This window comes from Phalaenopsis equestris, unplaced genomic scaffold, assembly GCF_001263595.1.
Source record: "Phalaenopsis equestris unplaced genomic scaffold, ASM126359v1 Scaffold000123, whole genome shotgun sequence".
NCBI lineage: Eukaryota > Viridiplantae > Streptophyta > Magnoliopsida > Asparagales > Orchidaceae > Phalaenopsis > Phalaenopsis equestris.
In genome coordinates this window covers 2157757-2175689 of record NW_018164565.1, presented here as the reverse complement: position 1 = coordinate 2175689, position 17933 = coordinate 2157757, and the positions used below count along the sequence as shown (strand labels likewise).

Genomic DNA, 17933 nt, shown 5'->3' with positions numbered 1-17933 from the left:
TTACGTACGTAAAAGGGTACATGGGGGTTACACAAGGATTACAAGGGGTTATAACCCCGTTGTACCTCCCGTGTAACTCCCGTGTAATCCCGCTGTAATCTTGTAACCCCAATGTATAAAATAAAAGCCCGAGTTACAGATGAGTTACACGAAAGTTACAAGAAAGTTATAACATGCTTCTAACCCCCATGTAACCCCCGTATAATGCCCCGTGTATCATGTTAGGTACACATCTCTAAATACGATTGACTTACGCAATTTTTTTCCCATAAAATCACACAAAATTTAGCTCAAGTATCTTTTTGCTAAACCTCAAAACCAAGCTGTCCCTGTCTCTGATTTCGCTATTAGCGATAAAGCCCATACTCTCCCGCCACAGCTCCTTCTAGCCCTAACGGCAACCATCCCACCCGCTGGCTACTCGATCTTTGCAAATCCCACAACTCAGGCAATCCATATCTTACTCTTTTTTTCCACTCTTCTACACCTATCTCTTTCCAAAACCCTAGGGAAAACCTTAAAACTTCCAGCCAGAATGAGCTACGCAGCCTTCAAGATTATGCACTGGGCCACAGGTATCGAGAACTGTGCCTCCGGATTCATCACTTACTCCCCAGCGGAGTTAACTGCTCAAATCCCGCCCATCCAGGCCGTCGATCTCGATTCGGAGTGGCCAGCGAAGAGGGGGATCGGTCCCGTACCTAATGTCGTCGTTACCGCCGCCAACGTCCTCGAGCTCTACACTGTTAGGGTTCAAGAAGACGATGGCAGATCCTCACAGGTTTCCAGCGAGCCGCGGAACGGAACCGTCATGGATGGCCTCTCTGGTGCTCGCCTTGAACTTGCTTGCCATTACAGGTGCTTGGCTTCCTATTAATTTCATTTTTCTTTCAGTGTTGTCATGATTTCTTTTCTTCAAGAGGCTAGTAGGGAATTCATGCTACAGGGTTTAGTATTTATTTTCAAGGCTGGTTGTCCTGCAGAAAATCGACTTGATTAGGGATGAGAGTTTTGTTAGAAGATCACATTAGTTTTTGGCTCAATCGAATTGAGCTAAATGAGCCTTGCTGATATAAAAAAATTTACATCTTTTTTATTTTTTTAAAACAGCTTGGATAAAACTAAGCTCAAGAAATAAATTGTAAATTGTGGTACCCAACAAATGATAAATAAACACGAAACTGTAACAATCTATACTCCTAAACTATTAATTTTATAAAATAACCTCAACTGTTCATTAATTTCTACTAGAATTATATTATCTTTGATTTTTTAATGGGCTGTTTGATTGTCGGAATTGGGGAAAATTTAGCTTACATCCTTCAGCAGAATTAAAAATACAACTTTGAAGCCTATAGTAAATAAATCCCATTTCACCACTAATTATCTTTAAATTCATACTTTATTAAATCACACAGTTCAACATATTTAACTTAAATCCGCTGCATCTCTTTTTCCAGTAAGCCTAAGCCATGAACTCCTCTTCTTTGTCCATTGTTTATTCTGTTGATACCTTTGCCAAAAAAAATCCCCACTCAAAACTCCTCTTCTCTTTCACACACTCTCAGTCTTGTCGATGCCTTCCTCCAGTGATCTTTCGTTGCTAGTACCTTTTCTCCTTCACAAATCATCGGTCTCATTAATGGCTTTCCTCAGTAAACTGCCATTATGATTTCCTAAAAGGGTAGGTGCAAGGAGAAGTATAGGTTTTTCTATTTATTCTAATAACTTATCCTTTTTATTATGCCTGTAAGTGTAATTATGTAATTAAAACTTAAAAAAAATTAATTATTTTTAACTAAGAATTAAATTAAATTATATTTAAGTTTAAAAAACTAATTTTTTTAATTAATTGTGCACATAAATCATTTGTTAATTATTTTATGTCTAATTATCATAAGAACATTATTAAATTTTTAATGCTCTTAATTTTATCTTTGATTAATTGTTATTTAGTTTAATTATTGAAATAGTTATTTCTTTTTAATTAAATGTAATTATTTTTAATAAAAAATCATTATTAATTATTATTTTAATTATTTTTTAAAACAAAATTTCGTATAAACATTTAACCCCTCTATTTACTTAACTCTTAAAATTTTAAATTATCAACCAAACAATATATTAAGATTTAATTAGATTTAACATCTGTTGTGCAAAATAATTTTCAAGATTTAACACTCATAGGATTTACTAATTTTAAATTGATTGAGCTTACTAAACTCTAAGGGTCTGTTTGGGGTAGCTCCAGCTTAGCTGCCCTAAGAAGCTGCTGCGGGAAAGCTGCAGCTGGGATACTGACTGACTGTTTGTTTCAGCTGTTTGAAAACAACTATGTGAGAGCTGTTTCTGAACAAATGATCATTCTGCATCTGTTTAGTAATGTTGTTTATAATATAACTGTCATATCAGCTGAGAAACTGACTGACTGTTTGTTTCAACTATTTGAAAATAACTGTGACAGCTATTTCTGAATAAATGATCTTTTTGCTCCTATTTAGTAATGTTATTCATAACAAAACTGTCATAGCTATATATTCGAAACTTAAGAAACAAAAATTTAATTCAGAACAGTACAAAAGTTTAGATACACACCTTACTTAAGAGCGAGTACCTAGAGTATCAAAAAGGTTAACAACTATTAAGATTACAATTAATATAATGATGTTCTGTTGTCCTTTCTGACAATATATATGCCCTAAGGGGTATCAGTAGCTATGCATAATATATTGTCAACGTAGCTTTTTGAGGCTATCTATTTCACCGTCTCACTTCAGAGTGTGTGTGATTGAAAAATATGCTTTTCTTCTCATAAAAAAGAAGCTCTGTTGCCTTTCTTTACAATATTTTCTCATTATGTTACCCCAAAAGATATCAGGAGCTATGCATAATATGCTTTCACAGTAATTTTCTGAGGCTATCTATTTCACTGCCTCACTACGGAGTGCGTGTGATTGAAAAATATATTTTTCTAATAATAAATTTTAAAAAATAAGTTTGGTTGAGCATGTTCAAACATACCATATTTTCATATGTTTTCTAATAGTGAGCATAAAAATGATGACGAAGGTGATCTGCTGTCCTTTATCATAATAATTTTTCATTATATGCTTAAGGGGTATTCGTAGCCATGTATGATATGTTTTCACAATAATTGTCTGAGGCTATTTATTTTACTATCTCACTTCATAGATTTTGTGTGTGATTGAAAAATATGTTTTCCTTGTCCTAAGAGTGACCCAAGTGGTATTAGTCCTGAAGTTCAGTAACAAAACATGAAATTCTACATATGTTTTCTGGCAGTGAGCATAAACATGATGAAAAAGATGATATGTTGCTCTTTCTCTCAATATTTTCTCATTATATGCCCCAAGTAGTAGCAGTAGCTATGTATGATATGCTTTCACGGTCATATTTTGAGGCTATTTATTTCTCTTCCTCACTTCAGAGTGCGTGTGTGATTGAAAAATATGCTTTTCTTGTCATAGGAATGCTTTAAGTGGTATTACTACTAAATTTTAGTAACAAAACATGAAATTCTACATATGTTTCTTAACAATGAGCATTAAAATGTTGGAAAAGATGATCTATCGCTCTTTCTCACAATAATTTCTCATCATATGCTCAAGGGTTATCAATAGTTTTGTATGATATGCTTTCACAGTAATTGTCTATGAATATATTTTTTCTTATCTCACTTCAGAGTGTGTATGCGATTAAAAAATATGCTTTTATTGTCTTAAGATTACCCCAAGTGGTATTAGCCTTGAATTTCAGTAACAAAGCATGAAATTCTACTTATGTTTCGTAGCAGTAACATAAATATGATGACAAATATGATATGTTGCCTTTTCTCCCAATATTTTCTTATTATATATATCAGTAGCTATGCATGATATGCTTTCATAGTCATATTTTGAGGCTATCTATTTTCATGCCTCACTTCAGAGTGTGCGTATGATTGAAAAATATGCTTTTCTTGTCAGAAAAAACGCTCCAAGTGGTATTACTATTGAATTTCAATAATAAACATGAAATTCTACATATGTTTCCTAACAGTGAGCATAAAAATGACGACAAAGATGATTTGTTGTGTTTTCTTACAATAATTTTTCATTATATGCCCAAAGAGTATCAGTAGCTATGCATGATATGCTTTCACAATAATTGTTTGAGGCTATCTATTTCTCTGTCTCACTTCAGAGTGTGTGTGATTGAAAAATATGTTTTCCTTATCATAAGAATGTTTCAAATGGTATTACTACTAAATTTCTGTAACAAAACATAAAATTCTACATATTTTTCTTAACAGTGAGCATAAAAATGATGGGAAAGATGATCTGTTGCCATTTCTCACAATAATTTCTCATTATATGACCTTTGGGGTATCATGTTGCCCTTTCTCACAATAATTTCTCATTATATGTTCTTTGGGGTATCAGTAGCTATGCATGATATGCTTTCACAGTAATTGTCCGAGACTAACTATTTCATTGTCTTACTTCATAGATTGTGTGTGATTGAAAAATATGCTTTTCTAAGCATAAGTTTTGCAAAACAGGAGCACGAAAGAAGAAAACCACAAACAAATCCACCACATGAAACTAGAGGACCATCACCAGATAAAAACATCAAACCAAAAAACCACAGCCAAATTCTTACGGTGCAAATCCGGGAGAAACAAAATATCTCAAGAAATATATAAGAGGGGATATCGGAAGAAGATGGTGTTCAACACGACGGGTAGGGCATAGGAAGCTGAAGCTCCGCTGGAAAGGAAAATGCAGAAGATGAACGCACAGTTGGAACTAGGGGCAAGCGGGTAAAAAATATAAGAAATGCGGGCTGCGAAGTCGACCCTGTGGCCCGCGTTTTGCTAAACGGCGCGGCCGCCGAGATCAAAACTCCGCCCCAAACGACGAATACGCGTAGCGGCCTACCGCGCCTTGAAAAAAACTACGCCCCAAACGGACCCTAATTGTAGCCAGAAAACCCCTAAAGTTTACATAGGATTTAAAAAATTAGAATTCAAAGCATAAAATTTATTTTATGATTGTATTATATGTATATTATGCAAGTACGATGTATTCAAAGACTTGGAAGTTTACCAATAATAATTTTAATTTGTAAAATTGACATACTTGTAAATTAGAGTTGTATTGTATCTAAACTTTATATGGAGCTTATCCATACCATGGGATTATTTTGGAATGATGAGCAATTCATTTGAGAACATTTTTCATTTTTATTTTTAATTTACTACACTGTGTGTTTTGGTGCAAAAACTTATAATTTATTTTACAATATGAATTTAATTTATTATCATTATGATACATTGCTTCATTATTATATTATAAATGATTTAATATGTTTCTGTCATTTATCTTTTTATTTTTCAAGTATTCAAATGCATGCAACACTATTTTAAATATTTAAAACATATGTAATTAATATTATGCTAAATTTTTTTTGCTGGAGTATTAAATTAAAAAACTCTTAGCAAAATATAACTAAGTATTTAATCTCAACTAATTAAAATTACTTAAAAGGTAAATAATTATGATTTAGAGTATAAAATTTGATTAATTTTAATGATTCTGAAAGGCGACATTTAAATTAAAAGAACGTTTAATTAAAAAAAAATATTTGTCTTATGTACTTTTGCTTTTGTATGTGCATTAAACACGATAAAAAAAATAGAAACAAATTGATTTTGAACTCATTTAAAATTGACTTGGTTTCTGATAGCTAGTTTGAAGCCTGCTTACATATGTTCTAACTTTGAGCAAATTTTGAGGATCCTTTTCAATCCTAGAGTTGACATGACATTGATTATGGGGTTGTTTGGTTTGCTGAAAATGAAATTCAATGTAAAAGATTTGTAGAGTATTATGATTACAATGTATTTGAAATACTTTCGTGTGACTTGGTTTATTGTAAAATAAACATAGGACTTTGTATTTTTTTGTTTGGTCTGAAACTAATTGAAGATAATGCTTTTTAAAATATATTTTTTATTCAGTCTTGGCGGTGGGTGGGCATGAGGCTGAAAGCGGTGGGCTGGCCAGAGGATGGTGGGTGGTTGTGGTGGAGGCGGCGGCGGCTAGCGGGGGAGGCAAATTGCAGCGGTGGCCAGCAGTCGGCGGAGCCCGCGCCCTGCCGATAGACGGTCGACGGGGGGTGCGGCTTGTTGATAGCTTTTTACATGAATAGTGTAATTCAAATTCGGACAAATTGGCTTAATTCTAAATTGAGCCAATATGAACTTTCGTCTAAACTTTATATTCATTCATAATTTATATTGTATTTTTAATTCTTCATACCAAACACATCATTTTCTCAAATCCTCACAAAAGAGTTACAATACACCGCATTCACTCAACCAAACAGCCCCTGCACAACTCTATGCTGCAGATTATTTGTGCCTTTTCACAAAAACTTGGCTAACCATGGCCTTAAAAGCTTTTAGCAATGTTTCAGAACAAGCTTGTTAGTTTACTGTGATGTAGGTAGCAGCTCCACATTCTGATGGAGCATATCACAAGTCTTATTGCTGATATGTTTATATTGAAAGCTTCATATTTATAAGAAAATTTCCATTTTCTTCTTTTTTAATTAAAAAGCTGGGTTATGTTCTTTCTATTTTGTGCATTTAGATTGCATGGAAACATTGAATCAATGGTGGTCTTATCTTCCGGAGGAGACGAACGTAGCAGAAGGAGAGATTCAATTTTGTTGTCATTCAAAGATGCAAAGATAACGGTGCTAGAATTCGATGATTCAGCCCACGAATTGCGCACTAGGTAGGAAGATGCCTGATTGACTATTTTCATATTATCATCATGCTGGGTCAAAATGGATCAATGTTTGAAAATTTGGAAGTTTTGCGTTTGTAACTTTTTAAGTTTTTATTATCTTGCAGTTCCATGCACTGTTTTGAGGGGCCAGATTGGCATTACTTGAAAAGAGGAAGAGAGTCATTTTCAAGTGGTCCTACCATGAAGGTTGATCCTATGGGCCGTTGTGCTGGTGCACTTGTGTACGGTCTTCAGATGGTTATTATGACGGCTGCTCAGGTGCGTTGGATTTCTTTAGTTGTATTTCAATTTTTTCTTGAATCTACTTGGCATAAATGCATGGCCGTGCAACTACATGTATGCTTTCTGTTCTGTTTGTTACGCTTAATTTTAAGTAGTATAGTTCACAACTTGCTAGAAACTAGATGGATCTGACTAAATTTCCTGAACTAACAGTTATGTGGTGTAACTCAATGTTTTGCCATGCAATTTATATATTGCTTTGTGAATGTGTCCATGCTGTCTGCTTCACTCAAACTCACCTTTCTCATTACATTTGTCTTTTAATAGAATCTACTACTAGTTTTGCAAGGTGTTTAAAACCTATATGACTAACCCCGGATGGAAACTCCCTTGCAAGGTACCAAGTAACTTTAAATGTAATTTTTTGGTCCAGTTATATTAATAGTTTTCTTGGATTTCATCTTTTTAGTTATCATTCTTTTGGATGTTTTAGATTCAATTCATGTTAAGAAAGGTGGAGGTAGACCTAAAAAGACCTGAGCTGTCGTATAAAAAATGATCCTAATTTATTAAAATTAAATGATAATATGACACTCAATAGGCACAACAGAGAAAAATGATTCATATAGCTGACCCAACTTTGTGGGATAAAGGCTTGTTGTTGTATGTTTTTTGAAAGTTTGTCAATTAAGATGGTTAAATGTAGATTTCAAACAGTGAATTAATTATGGATTTATAACCATATTCCTTTGTCAGAGGTAGGTTTTTACATAATGCAATTTGTTATGAAATTGGGGATTTTGGTGATATTTTGGTTACTTCTTGTGCATCACCTAGATGCTTTTTGAAGGCTGTCTAAAGTACGTCCTGTAATGAAACAATTGTTTGCCACACCTATTGTTAACTATATAGGGATTAGATGTACAGCCAATTCAGATTATATTGCAATCTTTATGTATTTTTTTGATTTGATTCTGTATAGTTTTTGCAATTTTTTTGCCATCAATTAGTAATTTCGAGCAACCTTTTGTCTCAATTACAAGGTGTGATTTGCTTCTATTCCAACTATGACCAAGCATTGCTTTTCTCTGCGGTTTGAAGATGTGGTGTATTTCATAATTGATTGGTGCCTGGGCTTTATTGATTTGTAAATTTTCTTATAACTTTATTTTTGAGGCGAACATTCGCCATTGATTTCCCAGATTTTTTTAGTTTGTTTTGTATTTTATGTAATTTAAGTTTGTAATAGTTATCAGGTATAATTTGAATTTTTTCTATTGAAAATTTCAGTTTGCTTGTGCTCGACAACTAATTTATTTTGTCAACAGGCAGGACAAGGATTAGCTGTAGATGATGAACCTTCAAATATAGGTGCAGGTGCTGCTGTTCGCATTGAGTCTTCTTACATAATAAACTTACGAGATTTAGACATGAAGCATGTGAAAGATTTTACATTTGTTCATGGTATGTTGTTCTGTTTCTTTACTCATTGTAAGTAATTTACTCTCATGTTTCTGTATTTCTCTATGAGGTTGCACTACTCTAGCAATAATATTTTTATTCTTCTAAAGTAGTGTACGTTAACCTAATCGTTCCACTAACCTACTTCTGTAGTACTAGGTCACAATTTATTTTAACAATATAAATGGCTTGTATAGATATAAATTATGTGAGAAGGGTTCAATCACAATTAAAGGATATTAAAAATTGAATCATAATATTTATTAAAAGTTTGCCGGAATTGATTTTAAGGTTTGTTAATTTATTTTCAGATGAATAAATTAGTTGAATAATTAGTCAATATTTATATTATCTCGATATTAATAAAAAAAAATTTATTTTATTAAAAATTATTCAAACTGATATTTTCTTACTTGAATATTTTATAGTTTAATAGTGAAAAGATAATATTTTTGTGTAAATGAAAAGAAACAAAAATAAGTTTTCATTTTGTTTTTTTTAGAAATTATTATTGGATATAATTAGTTGAATGAAAATTCAATAACTAATTCAAAATATTGTGTTAAAATATTAAAATACCTCATCTCTTATTTATAGTAAATTTTATTGAAATTAAAACTGGGGAACAATTGAGTCAATTTGTCTGCACTTACTCGCAACATAGTGGTTGAGAATTTAGTTTTCTACCGTGAGGTCACGGGTTCTAATCACACATGCTGTGTTTTGGCGCATCTTTCCATAGAAAAAAAAAAGTGAGTCATGCTGTCATAGGCTGATTGGCTTAGGCTTGAAAACAAGCCAAAAGCTTGAATGGGACCTAACTCAATTAATTAGTTTGCAAACTAGCTCATTTAAAAAAAAATTAATATAAAATATATTTAAGATGTATTTGACTTTAATAGTTGTAGTATAAAATTGTTTAAAAACTGAGTTCTTACTATCTGCATATGTTACATGCTTGTTGTTTGGTTTTGTCTTTTTTTTTTCTGGTGCTAAAAGACTCGTTTTCTTTATAAATGTGAGTTTTTCATATTATGTATCCTATTTATTGTGCGTTTATTTCCATGTAAAACTATATTGTATTATTTTTGCTTTTTTTTGTGAACTTTATTTTTTATCAAAACCTTTTTCTTATGGTTAAAAACTTTGTGCATTTTTCTCTAGTTATGCATGCCCGAAACACCTGCAACATTTCTTGATAATATGTTTTCTTCTCAAAACCATGCAATTCCACAATTCTGTTTTCTTGTAGAACATAATGTGCATTCCATCCATTGCTCTATGATCATTGAATTCTATAGGGAGCAACTCGTCGGTCTTTGTGAAAGTAGTGGTGACAATTTTAATTGAGTGCAACCTAAAAAAGCACATCATAACATTTCCAAATGGTTCCTAAGACTTTTTTAGATATATATTTTCTTGTGCTCTGCTATTATTGTTAGAATATATTTTTGAAACCCGCCTCATGCATGCAACCTATTTATAACTTTATAATCGTAGGAAACACGCTTATGGAGTATTTTGTCCATCTATATTTGAGTATTACTATTTCATGCAATTATGTGATAACACAATCGAAACCTATTATAGAAAATGAAAGCCAAATATGTTTGTAACAATATTTGTTCAATAATTATTGCTCTACACTTTATTATATATTCGTTTTTCCTTTCATGCTTATTAAGTTCTTCAATGCCAACTTGTCTTGTTAGCTTTACCACATTCAACTTGGTTTTTACCATGCCTAAATCTTGGATCCTTGCTATTGAACTATTATTTTGCTTATTTAAATTCTTCTGTTTTCTAGTCAGACCTATCTGTACCTAATATCTTGGTAATTTTATACTCTTTGCATATCCTCATTCTTTGATATTATAAGGCCAGTGTATCCAAGTCTAGCACGCATAGGGATCATTTCATTGTATATGTCTATTGAAACTACTATGGGTTAATAGTCCAAATGTGTTGGGCCTTTGTATTGGTGATGAAAGGACAAACCGATATTTTATAACATGGTTTAAAATTGTAAAACTAGAGGTGCACCTAAAAACAATTGTTAAAAAGGGATTGAGTCGTGCACCTCATGTTTTGCTAGATGAGGCGAGCACATTAGTGGGGGAGAGACTCATCGCAATTTTAAAGAGCAGTAATTTATCTTTTATATTATAAATTTATATAAAACTAAATCTATCTACATTATCTAAATCAATTAACTTGAAAGGAATCGTATGGCCTCAAATTCGCAGTTGCTCATTGCAAGACCCTCGCGCCTCATATAAATTTTTCTAAGAAAAGTTAGAATAATTAAAACATTTATTATTTTAAAATTTAATTAATTTTCTTACTGACTTTTTACTGATTGGAAATGAGAAAATTGATTGGAATTGAAGATGAGGAAGATGAGGGAAAGATTGGAAGGATGTTGATGCAATTGAGGATGATGGGGAAGAGCAATCATAAATTATGAAGTTATACAACTTGTTTATGTTTAATTAGGAGCAGGATGGAGGGTTTTTTTTTTTTTAAATACTTCTTGCGGCCTTGTATTATTTTTAGTTGTCTTATTTTGACGATCTCTTTTATTTTGGCCATTTTTATAGTCTTATTTTAATATCTTAATTTGATGCTAGTATGCTATTATTTAATGTTTTTCATCAATTAAATTGTTTAATTCTGAGGCTAACTCCTTAAGATGCCTTGAGGTTTATGCCCATCTCATAGTATAAAATTGCCTCAACACTATTTCACAATTTCTAAACTCGTGTTAAGGAGCAAAATTGATGTCGAAGGACTTCTAATGGAAGATTAGGATGAGCCACAAAGAAAAGTTGCTCAAGGAGATTTTGGGGAATTAAATGAATGCCAAATAGAGCATTATATAGGAATGAATTTTGAACAAGGATTCACACCACTTCTGTTATATATAATTACACGGTTCTGTTTCAATATTTGCTTTCACTATGCAAATGATATATTACAATGAATCCGTAGCCTAAACTCTTACATTTTTTATGGATCTTATTACTTATTTATTTTACCTTCTGCATGAATAATTCTATAAAGGTTACTATCCCACCCTCTCATGCAGGGTACATAGAACCTGTCATGGTTATACTTCAGGAAAAGGAGCCCACATGGGCTGGGCGTATCACATGGAAGCATCACACGTGCATGATATCAGCATTAAGTATTAGCACAACGTTGAAACAGCATCCGCTAATTTGGTCCGCTGCTGTAAGTTGCAGCTCTGAGAATGTTAATCATGTTATGGGCAAGTATTTGGTTGCGTAACATGTGCTAACGGTAAAAGTTTTAATGTGTAAATTTACTGCTGATTGTGTTCATACGTAGAGATTCTTGAATGCACTCATGGAATTCATGTAGAATTAAATTTCATTTTTTTTCTAGTTTTACATCCCTATTACATTGGTAATACTTTGTAATTTTGAATGAATGGTAAAATGCTCTCAGGAATAATCGGAATAAATTTGATGACGATTGTCATTGTTGCACACATTTTTTCAAGCTAAAATCAGAATCGCTTTGGTTTTTTTTTTTAAATGTTTAAATTCACATGTTTTAACATTGAACATAGATATTGGCTAGCATGTAATACATACTGGGTGCCAGCGCCTTGGTGTATATAAGATGGCACTTGAGGGCCTTACCTTCTAATTAATTCCTTAAAAAGAAAAATTGTGCCTTTGGGCATCTTGAATCATAGGAATTCCAGGAAAGTCTCTTTTTAATTGTAGGCAAGTTTCTACAATTTTTTTCTATTTTGTTTTTGAGAAATGTTTGGCAGAATTAGTATGGAAAGATTTCTGATGCAGTGTATTGGAAAGATGATTTAATTGATTCATATTGAAATGGTGATCTATAGAATATATGCAGGTGTTTTGGGCTTGTAATCGAAGGTAGAGATAGTACTAATAAGACAAGTAGTTAGAATTAATTTGGATGAATCAAGAAGCAAAAGGGATGACGTAGAGGTAATATGACTAGAAGTTATGCATAAGGATTTGTGTAAAGTTAACTTGACTTGTGGCAAGAAGGATCAATCAGGGAGTATCGTAAAGCCAACCCCTATAACTGGAATAATGTGAAATGATGATTGATAGATACTATTGAAGGGCCAATTTATCAAGATAGTGCTACATAAGAAAATCAGAGGCCACAAATTCATTAATTACAAGAAAGTACTCCTCCCATGGATTTATATGTAAAGAATGAGCCCATTGATTGTTTCCTTAGCATTAATCGACAATATCTGAATAGATCAAACAATGGATAACTAGGGATAGTTTTTTTATGTTTATTATTGTAATTATTTATTGGATTTTTTTTCTATGTTATTGTATAAGTACTTACTGAAAGAATAAACAATCCAAGTTTCTTTAGCCACTTGTTCTTTTGTATATGGTTTACAATGTTAATTTTTCTTTGCTTCATTTCTTTATTCTCCTTACTTCTTATGCCTTCTCTTTCTCATTAGAGCTCTTTTTTTCATTCATTATGTCTGTTTTTTACTACCTTTCTGAGTAGCCAATCATTATGCATGGTGAAAATTAGACTAAAGTAGAACTCCAGTGACTTCACTTCATTTCACTTGAATTGTAGGAACTATTTGAAGTGACCCTAAATCGCGAAGACCTTTTAAATTGAAATGCAACATCCTGTGGATCTATCTCAAGAACTGACAAACACAAAATTCAAACTTTAGGGATTCTATGTTCATGGCATTATTACAAAATACTAGAATGTAGAAAAATTAATGAACCATATATGTTTCTAATTACTGCTTACTACTTTTCTGAGTAGCCAATCATTATGCATGGTGAAAATTAGACTAAAGTAGAACTCCAGTGACTTCGTTTTATTTCACTTAAATTGGAGGAATTATTTGAAGTGACCCTAAATCGCGAAGACCTTTTAAAAAGAAATGCAACATCCTGTGGATCTATCTCAAGAACTGACAGAGACAAAATTCAAACTTTAGGAAGAAATTGATTCTATGTTCATGGCATTATTATAAAATACTAGAATGTAGAAAATTAATGAACCATATATGTTTCTAATTACTGCAAAAGAAATTTGAGATGATTTCAAAAATGCTATTAAAAAGCTAATAATGCTGCACATATTATTTTTACAAAATAAAATTGAAACATTCCTCTTTCAAGTAATGTAATATTACAACTAAAAGGCTAATAATGTTCCTCTAATTATTTATGAGATCAAATTGAAACTTTCCTCTTTCAAGTAATGTAGTATTACTGTTTGTTATGATCGGGTTTGAGAACTTGAAATTTCCAAGACGGGAATAAATGGTTGGACAAAAATTTTAAATTTTAATTTCTATCATTGAATAATATTCATTAAATTGAAAGGGTCATCGAAAAATAAATTTCAATTTTCTAACACAAAATATAAGATAGTTGTGATTACAATTACCATGCTCTCGCTTAACTGTATTTTTATAAACGATTTCTCTCCTTTTACTCATTTTGTAATCTAAGGCTTAAAATTATAATGTTAGTTTAATTTACTGCGAGTTATCATAATTTTAGTGAATATTCATATCTCTAAAGTTATAGTTAAATAAAAGAAATATAAAACTTATGCTTGTTTGCAGGGGTGTCAAATCAAGTTTGCGGGTCTGATTTGAGTCTGACTTGAAATTGACCCGATTCGAAACAAATTGACGTTAACTTGTGTAAATATTTAAATAGGTCAGAAAGTCCAACTCGACCACGACCTGCCTTCCCCGTCAACTCAAACTCAACCCTTGTAACCTATTTAACGTAAGAAATAACAACCGTTCATGTCAAGAATAGTTCAATCTCAGGTCAAATTATATTAATTTTGAGTCAGTTCAAGGTTTGCAGGTCATTTTCAAGTCATTTTTCGGGTTGCCAGTCAACCCGAACCTGATCTAAAAATTTAAACGGGTTAGGATTTTAACTGGAACTCAACTCGAAAACCAAACCCAAATTTTTAGCTGGGTTCGGGTCGAGTTGGTGTGTCGAGTCAATTTTTGATACTCATACTTGCTTGTCAATTACTATTAGTTAGTGTAAAATTATGTGATAGTTTATATATTAAAAAATGATGATCGAAGAAGTTTCAAAGTATTATATTATACTGAATAAAGACTTATTTTATCTATATCATTGTATTCATCTCAGGAGCATCGTCTAAAATATATCATTTAATATACATTAATATCAAGATCTTTTCTAGTTTTTGTGCACGAGTATCCTAGTGTGTCTGGCTGGTATTATAAGAAAGTAAACTTCAACTGCCAACTTGTGTACGTTTATTTTATATAGTGAATTTCATTCATATGTTCATATCATTCAAAATATTTCTATAATAATCGTTATATAATAAATAAATTTAAATATCTATTATTCATTTCAATATGACCAAATCATTCAATAGAATTGGTAAATCATAAATAATTTTTTATGACAATCAATCTAAATAACTTATAATTACTTAATATATTTGGTTTTCAAAAAATAAATAATATTACTGTATGTTGAAAATAGGGGCACTCCTCATTTTCAAGATTTAATTGTCGGTTTTTTTTTTCTCTTTAATATTTGTCAGCTTTAGTTTTGGTGCCTATAGAAAACATTAATTTTATATTTAGTTAATCTCTTTATTTCTAACTAATATTAATCTATAAATTTCTTGTTAAATACTTTTCATTCGAGTTCAAAGTCAAATTCCTAAGTTTTATATTTTTTGTACTTTAGCTATATTACACTTCATTTACACCACAACATTAACGTTTCTAAAATTTCAGTTAGTATTCTAGAGACATAAAATTTTGCATTTAAGCTTATTCTTATATTTGTTATTTATTTTTAATTAATAAATTTATTCTTCTCTTTTTCCTAATATAAATCAATCATTTAAAATTAAATTATCTTTCATTTAAAATTAATTTATCTTTTAAATTTCATTAATAAATTTTGTCATATAATGTAAATATATATGTCTATACATTGTATAACCATTATATTTTAATTTTCTTTCAACAATCTAATTTTCTAAAATATTGGAAATTTGTTTCTTTTTTAATTTAGTTTTTTACTATCTTAAATAGTTTTTGGTTTAAAACATATGAAGCTTTAATATTTCATAATGACATATAATATTTATTCTTAACATTTTTCTCACTAAATTTTAATTAATATCTTTGTATTTTTTTTATACATATAAAGCTAAAATTTCTTTCTTTAGCATTCAAATTGTTCTTACTTAAGCTTGATAATGTTTAAATAATTATCAAAATTTCATATAAATTGCAAATATTAATTGAAGTTTTACAAGCAACCTAATCTTGATATTTTGTCCTCTAGCAAAATATCCCTCGACAACACAACTCTCATGTTTACTCTTGATCTCTCTTCCTTTGGTTTAATTGCGCATGCAATGATCTATTTGAATCAATCCTTGCTACTGTTCGATCAGCTCGAATCTTCTTCTTGCCAAGCCATTGCTCGAGCAACACACAACTCAATTGATTTCCTGGAACTGCTCACTACTCAAGCCTGCACACCATGCCAATCGCTTGTTGCTCCCACTTGCAAGTCAGCTTTTGTTAGTTTGGGCCTGTATGGCAATAGCTGTGGACGCTCTCTGGATCTCCCGCTTTCTCCTTCCCCATCAGTTACACTCTTGAATGCCGCCCTAGCTAGCACTCCAACTCCTACTCGAGGTCCTGCTCGTACCAACTCATGCTATTTTCCTTCCTTGCGTGCTACTTCTCACTTGATTCTGCTCCCTCATCCATCATCTTCATCTTTATTATAGCAATTTACAGAGCGTTACTCTGTCATTGAATATTTTTTTGCCATAACATTTAATTATCCTAAACTAAATCATTATCTTGATTTCAACATGGTTTGTTGAGATTATGCAGTGACTCTCAAGTGATTTGTGTAAAGAGAGCATATTTAATTTTGTTGCATACTCAATAATAAGTTTGATCAAGTTCGTATCCAAATCTTAAGTAGAGAAAATCTCCATTCTCTAAATAATTTTTTTTCTCTTAAATGAGTTGAAGAAGGAAGGCTATGTTCACTAATTCGATCTCTGAACATCTATCGTGACGACAACTAAACTCTAAAGTAGAGGATTTATTGCCATAAATTTGTCTCCCAAAGGAGGATAGAAACCTTTGTTCAAAGGCAATTTGTGATGCTACTTTTGAACTCATGTCTGATTGAACAAGGGAAATTTGTTATACATGTATATTTATAATTTTCTGCTTCATGTGTCCTCTTTTTTTTTTTTTTCAAATTATGTTGAACTCATGTTTGATTTCATGTCGAGGCGTGTCATTGACTCAGCTCAAAAAGTGTGTTATAATCTAATCACCTAAAGATTCTTCACATCAATTGATATCATTTTTGATGAAAAATGAAACTTTTTTTAATTAAACTCATCTCAGTCAATTAGAACATAAGTTTGATGAAATCACTCTCTTCCATCTTGCCATCCCAATCACGCAAATTCTAATTCTCAGAATAATAAGGCTGGCCAAAATCACCATCATGTAACAATGATCAAGCAACAATTAACTCATCAACAAAGATTCATTATTTTATTTCTTTTTCCAATGCACACATAGATATATACATACATACATATACATACATACATACATACATATACATACATACATACATACATATACATACATACATACATACATATACATACATACATTATATATATATATATATATATGTATATGTATATATATATATATATATGTATATGTATATATACATACATATGTATATATATATATAGAGATATATATATATCTACATATATACATATGTATATACACATATATACATATGTATATACACATATATACATATGTATGTACATATACATATGTATATATATATACATATATATATTTATATATATATAATTTTCTCTTACATAAAGCCTTCTTTACAAATATTAGCTCAAATTTTATTTGAGACATTAAAGAATGAGAATTGGAAGGATGTTTTGAGAGAAGAGTTGAATGTCGGGGACAAAAACTAAGCTTGGATATTGTTGAGCTACCAAAACTGGAAAAATTATAGGATGCAAATGGATCTTTTCACTAAGATATGTAGCTAATAGAAGTCTGGTGTAGTTCAAAGTAAGAATAGTTGCAAAGGGATATTCTTAATCTTATGGAATCGATTATCAATTAACATTTGCTTCTATCGTGAAAATAAATACAAATCACATTTAAATTTCTTACAGGGTACTGTTGACCTCATTTTTAGCGAGGTCTAGTCTTCCTCTTAGGGTTTAGAATCTAGCCTTAGGGATCTCCCTTCGACTATCTTAGAATCTTAGAAATGGGACCCGCCTCATTCTAGAAATTCAACCCGCTTCGGTACCTTT

At 31.4% G+C, this 17933-nt stretch overlaps 1 protein-coding gene across 1 annotated transcript in view; it reads left to right on the top strand.

Moving 5' to 3' along the window:
* Positions 1 to 319: 319 nt before the first annotated feature.
* The window catches only part of LOC110021222 (cleavage and polyadenylation specificity factor subunit 1-like), a 75185-nt gene continuing 57571 nt past the window's right edge, over positions 320 to 17933 (top strand). Inside the window, exons 1-5 of the mRNA XM_020719632.1 lie at positions 320 to 858; positions 6657 to 6803; positions 6923 to 7076; positions 8369 to 8504; positions 11590 to 11735. Of these exons, the coding sequence (XP_020575291.1) occupies positions 536 to 858; positions 6657 to 6803; positions 6923 to 7076; positions 8369 to 8504; positions 11590 to 11735 (906 nt within the window). The 5' untranslated portion in view covers positions 320 to 535. The remainder of the gene's footprint in view (positions 859 to 6656; positions 6804 to 6922; positions 7077 to 8368; positions 8505 to 11589; positions 11736 to 17933) is intronic.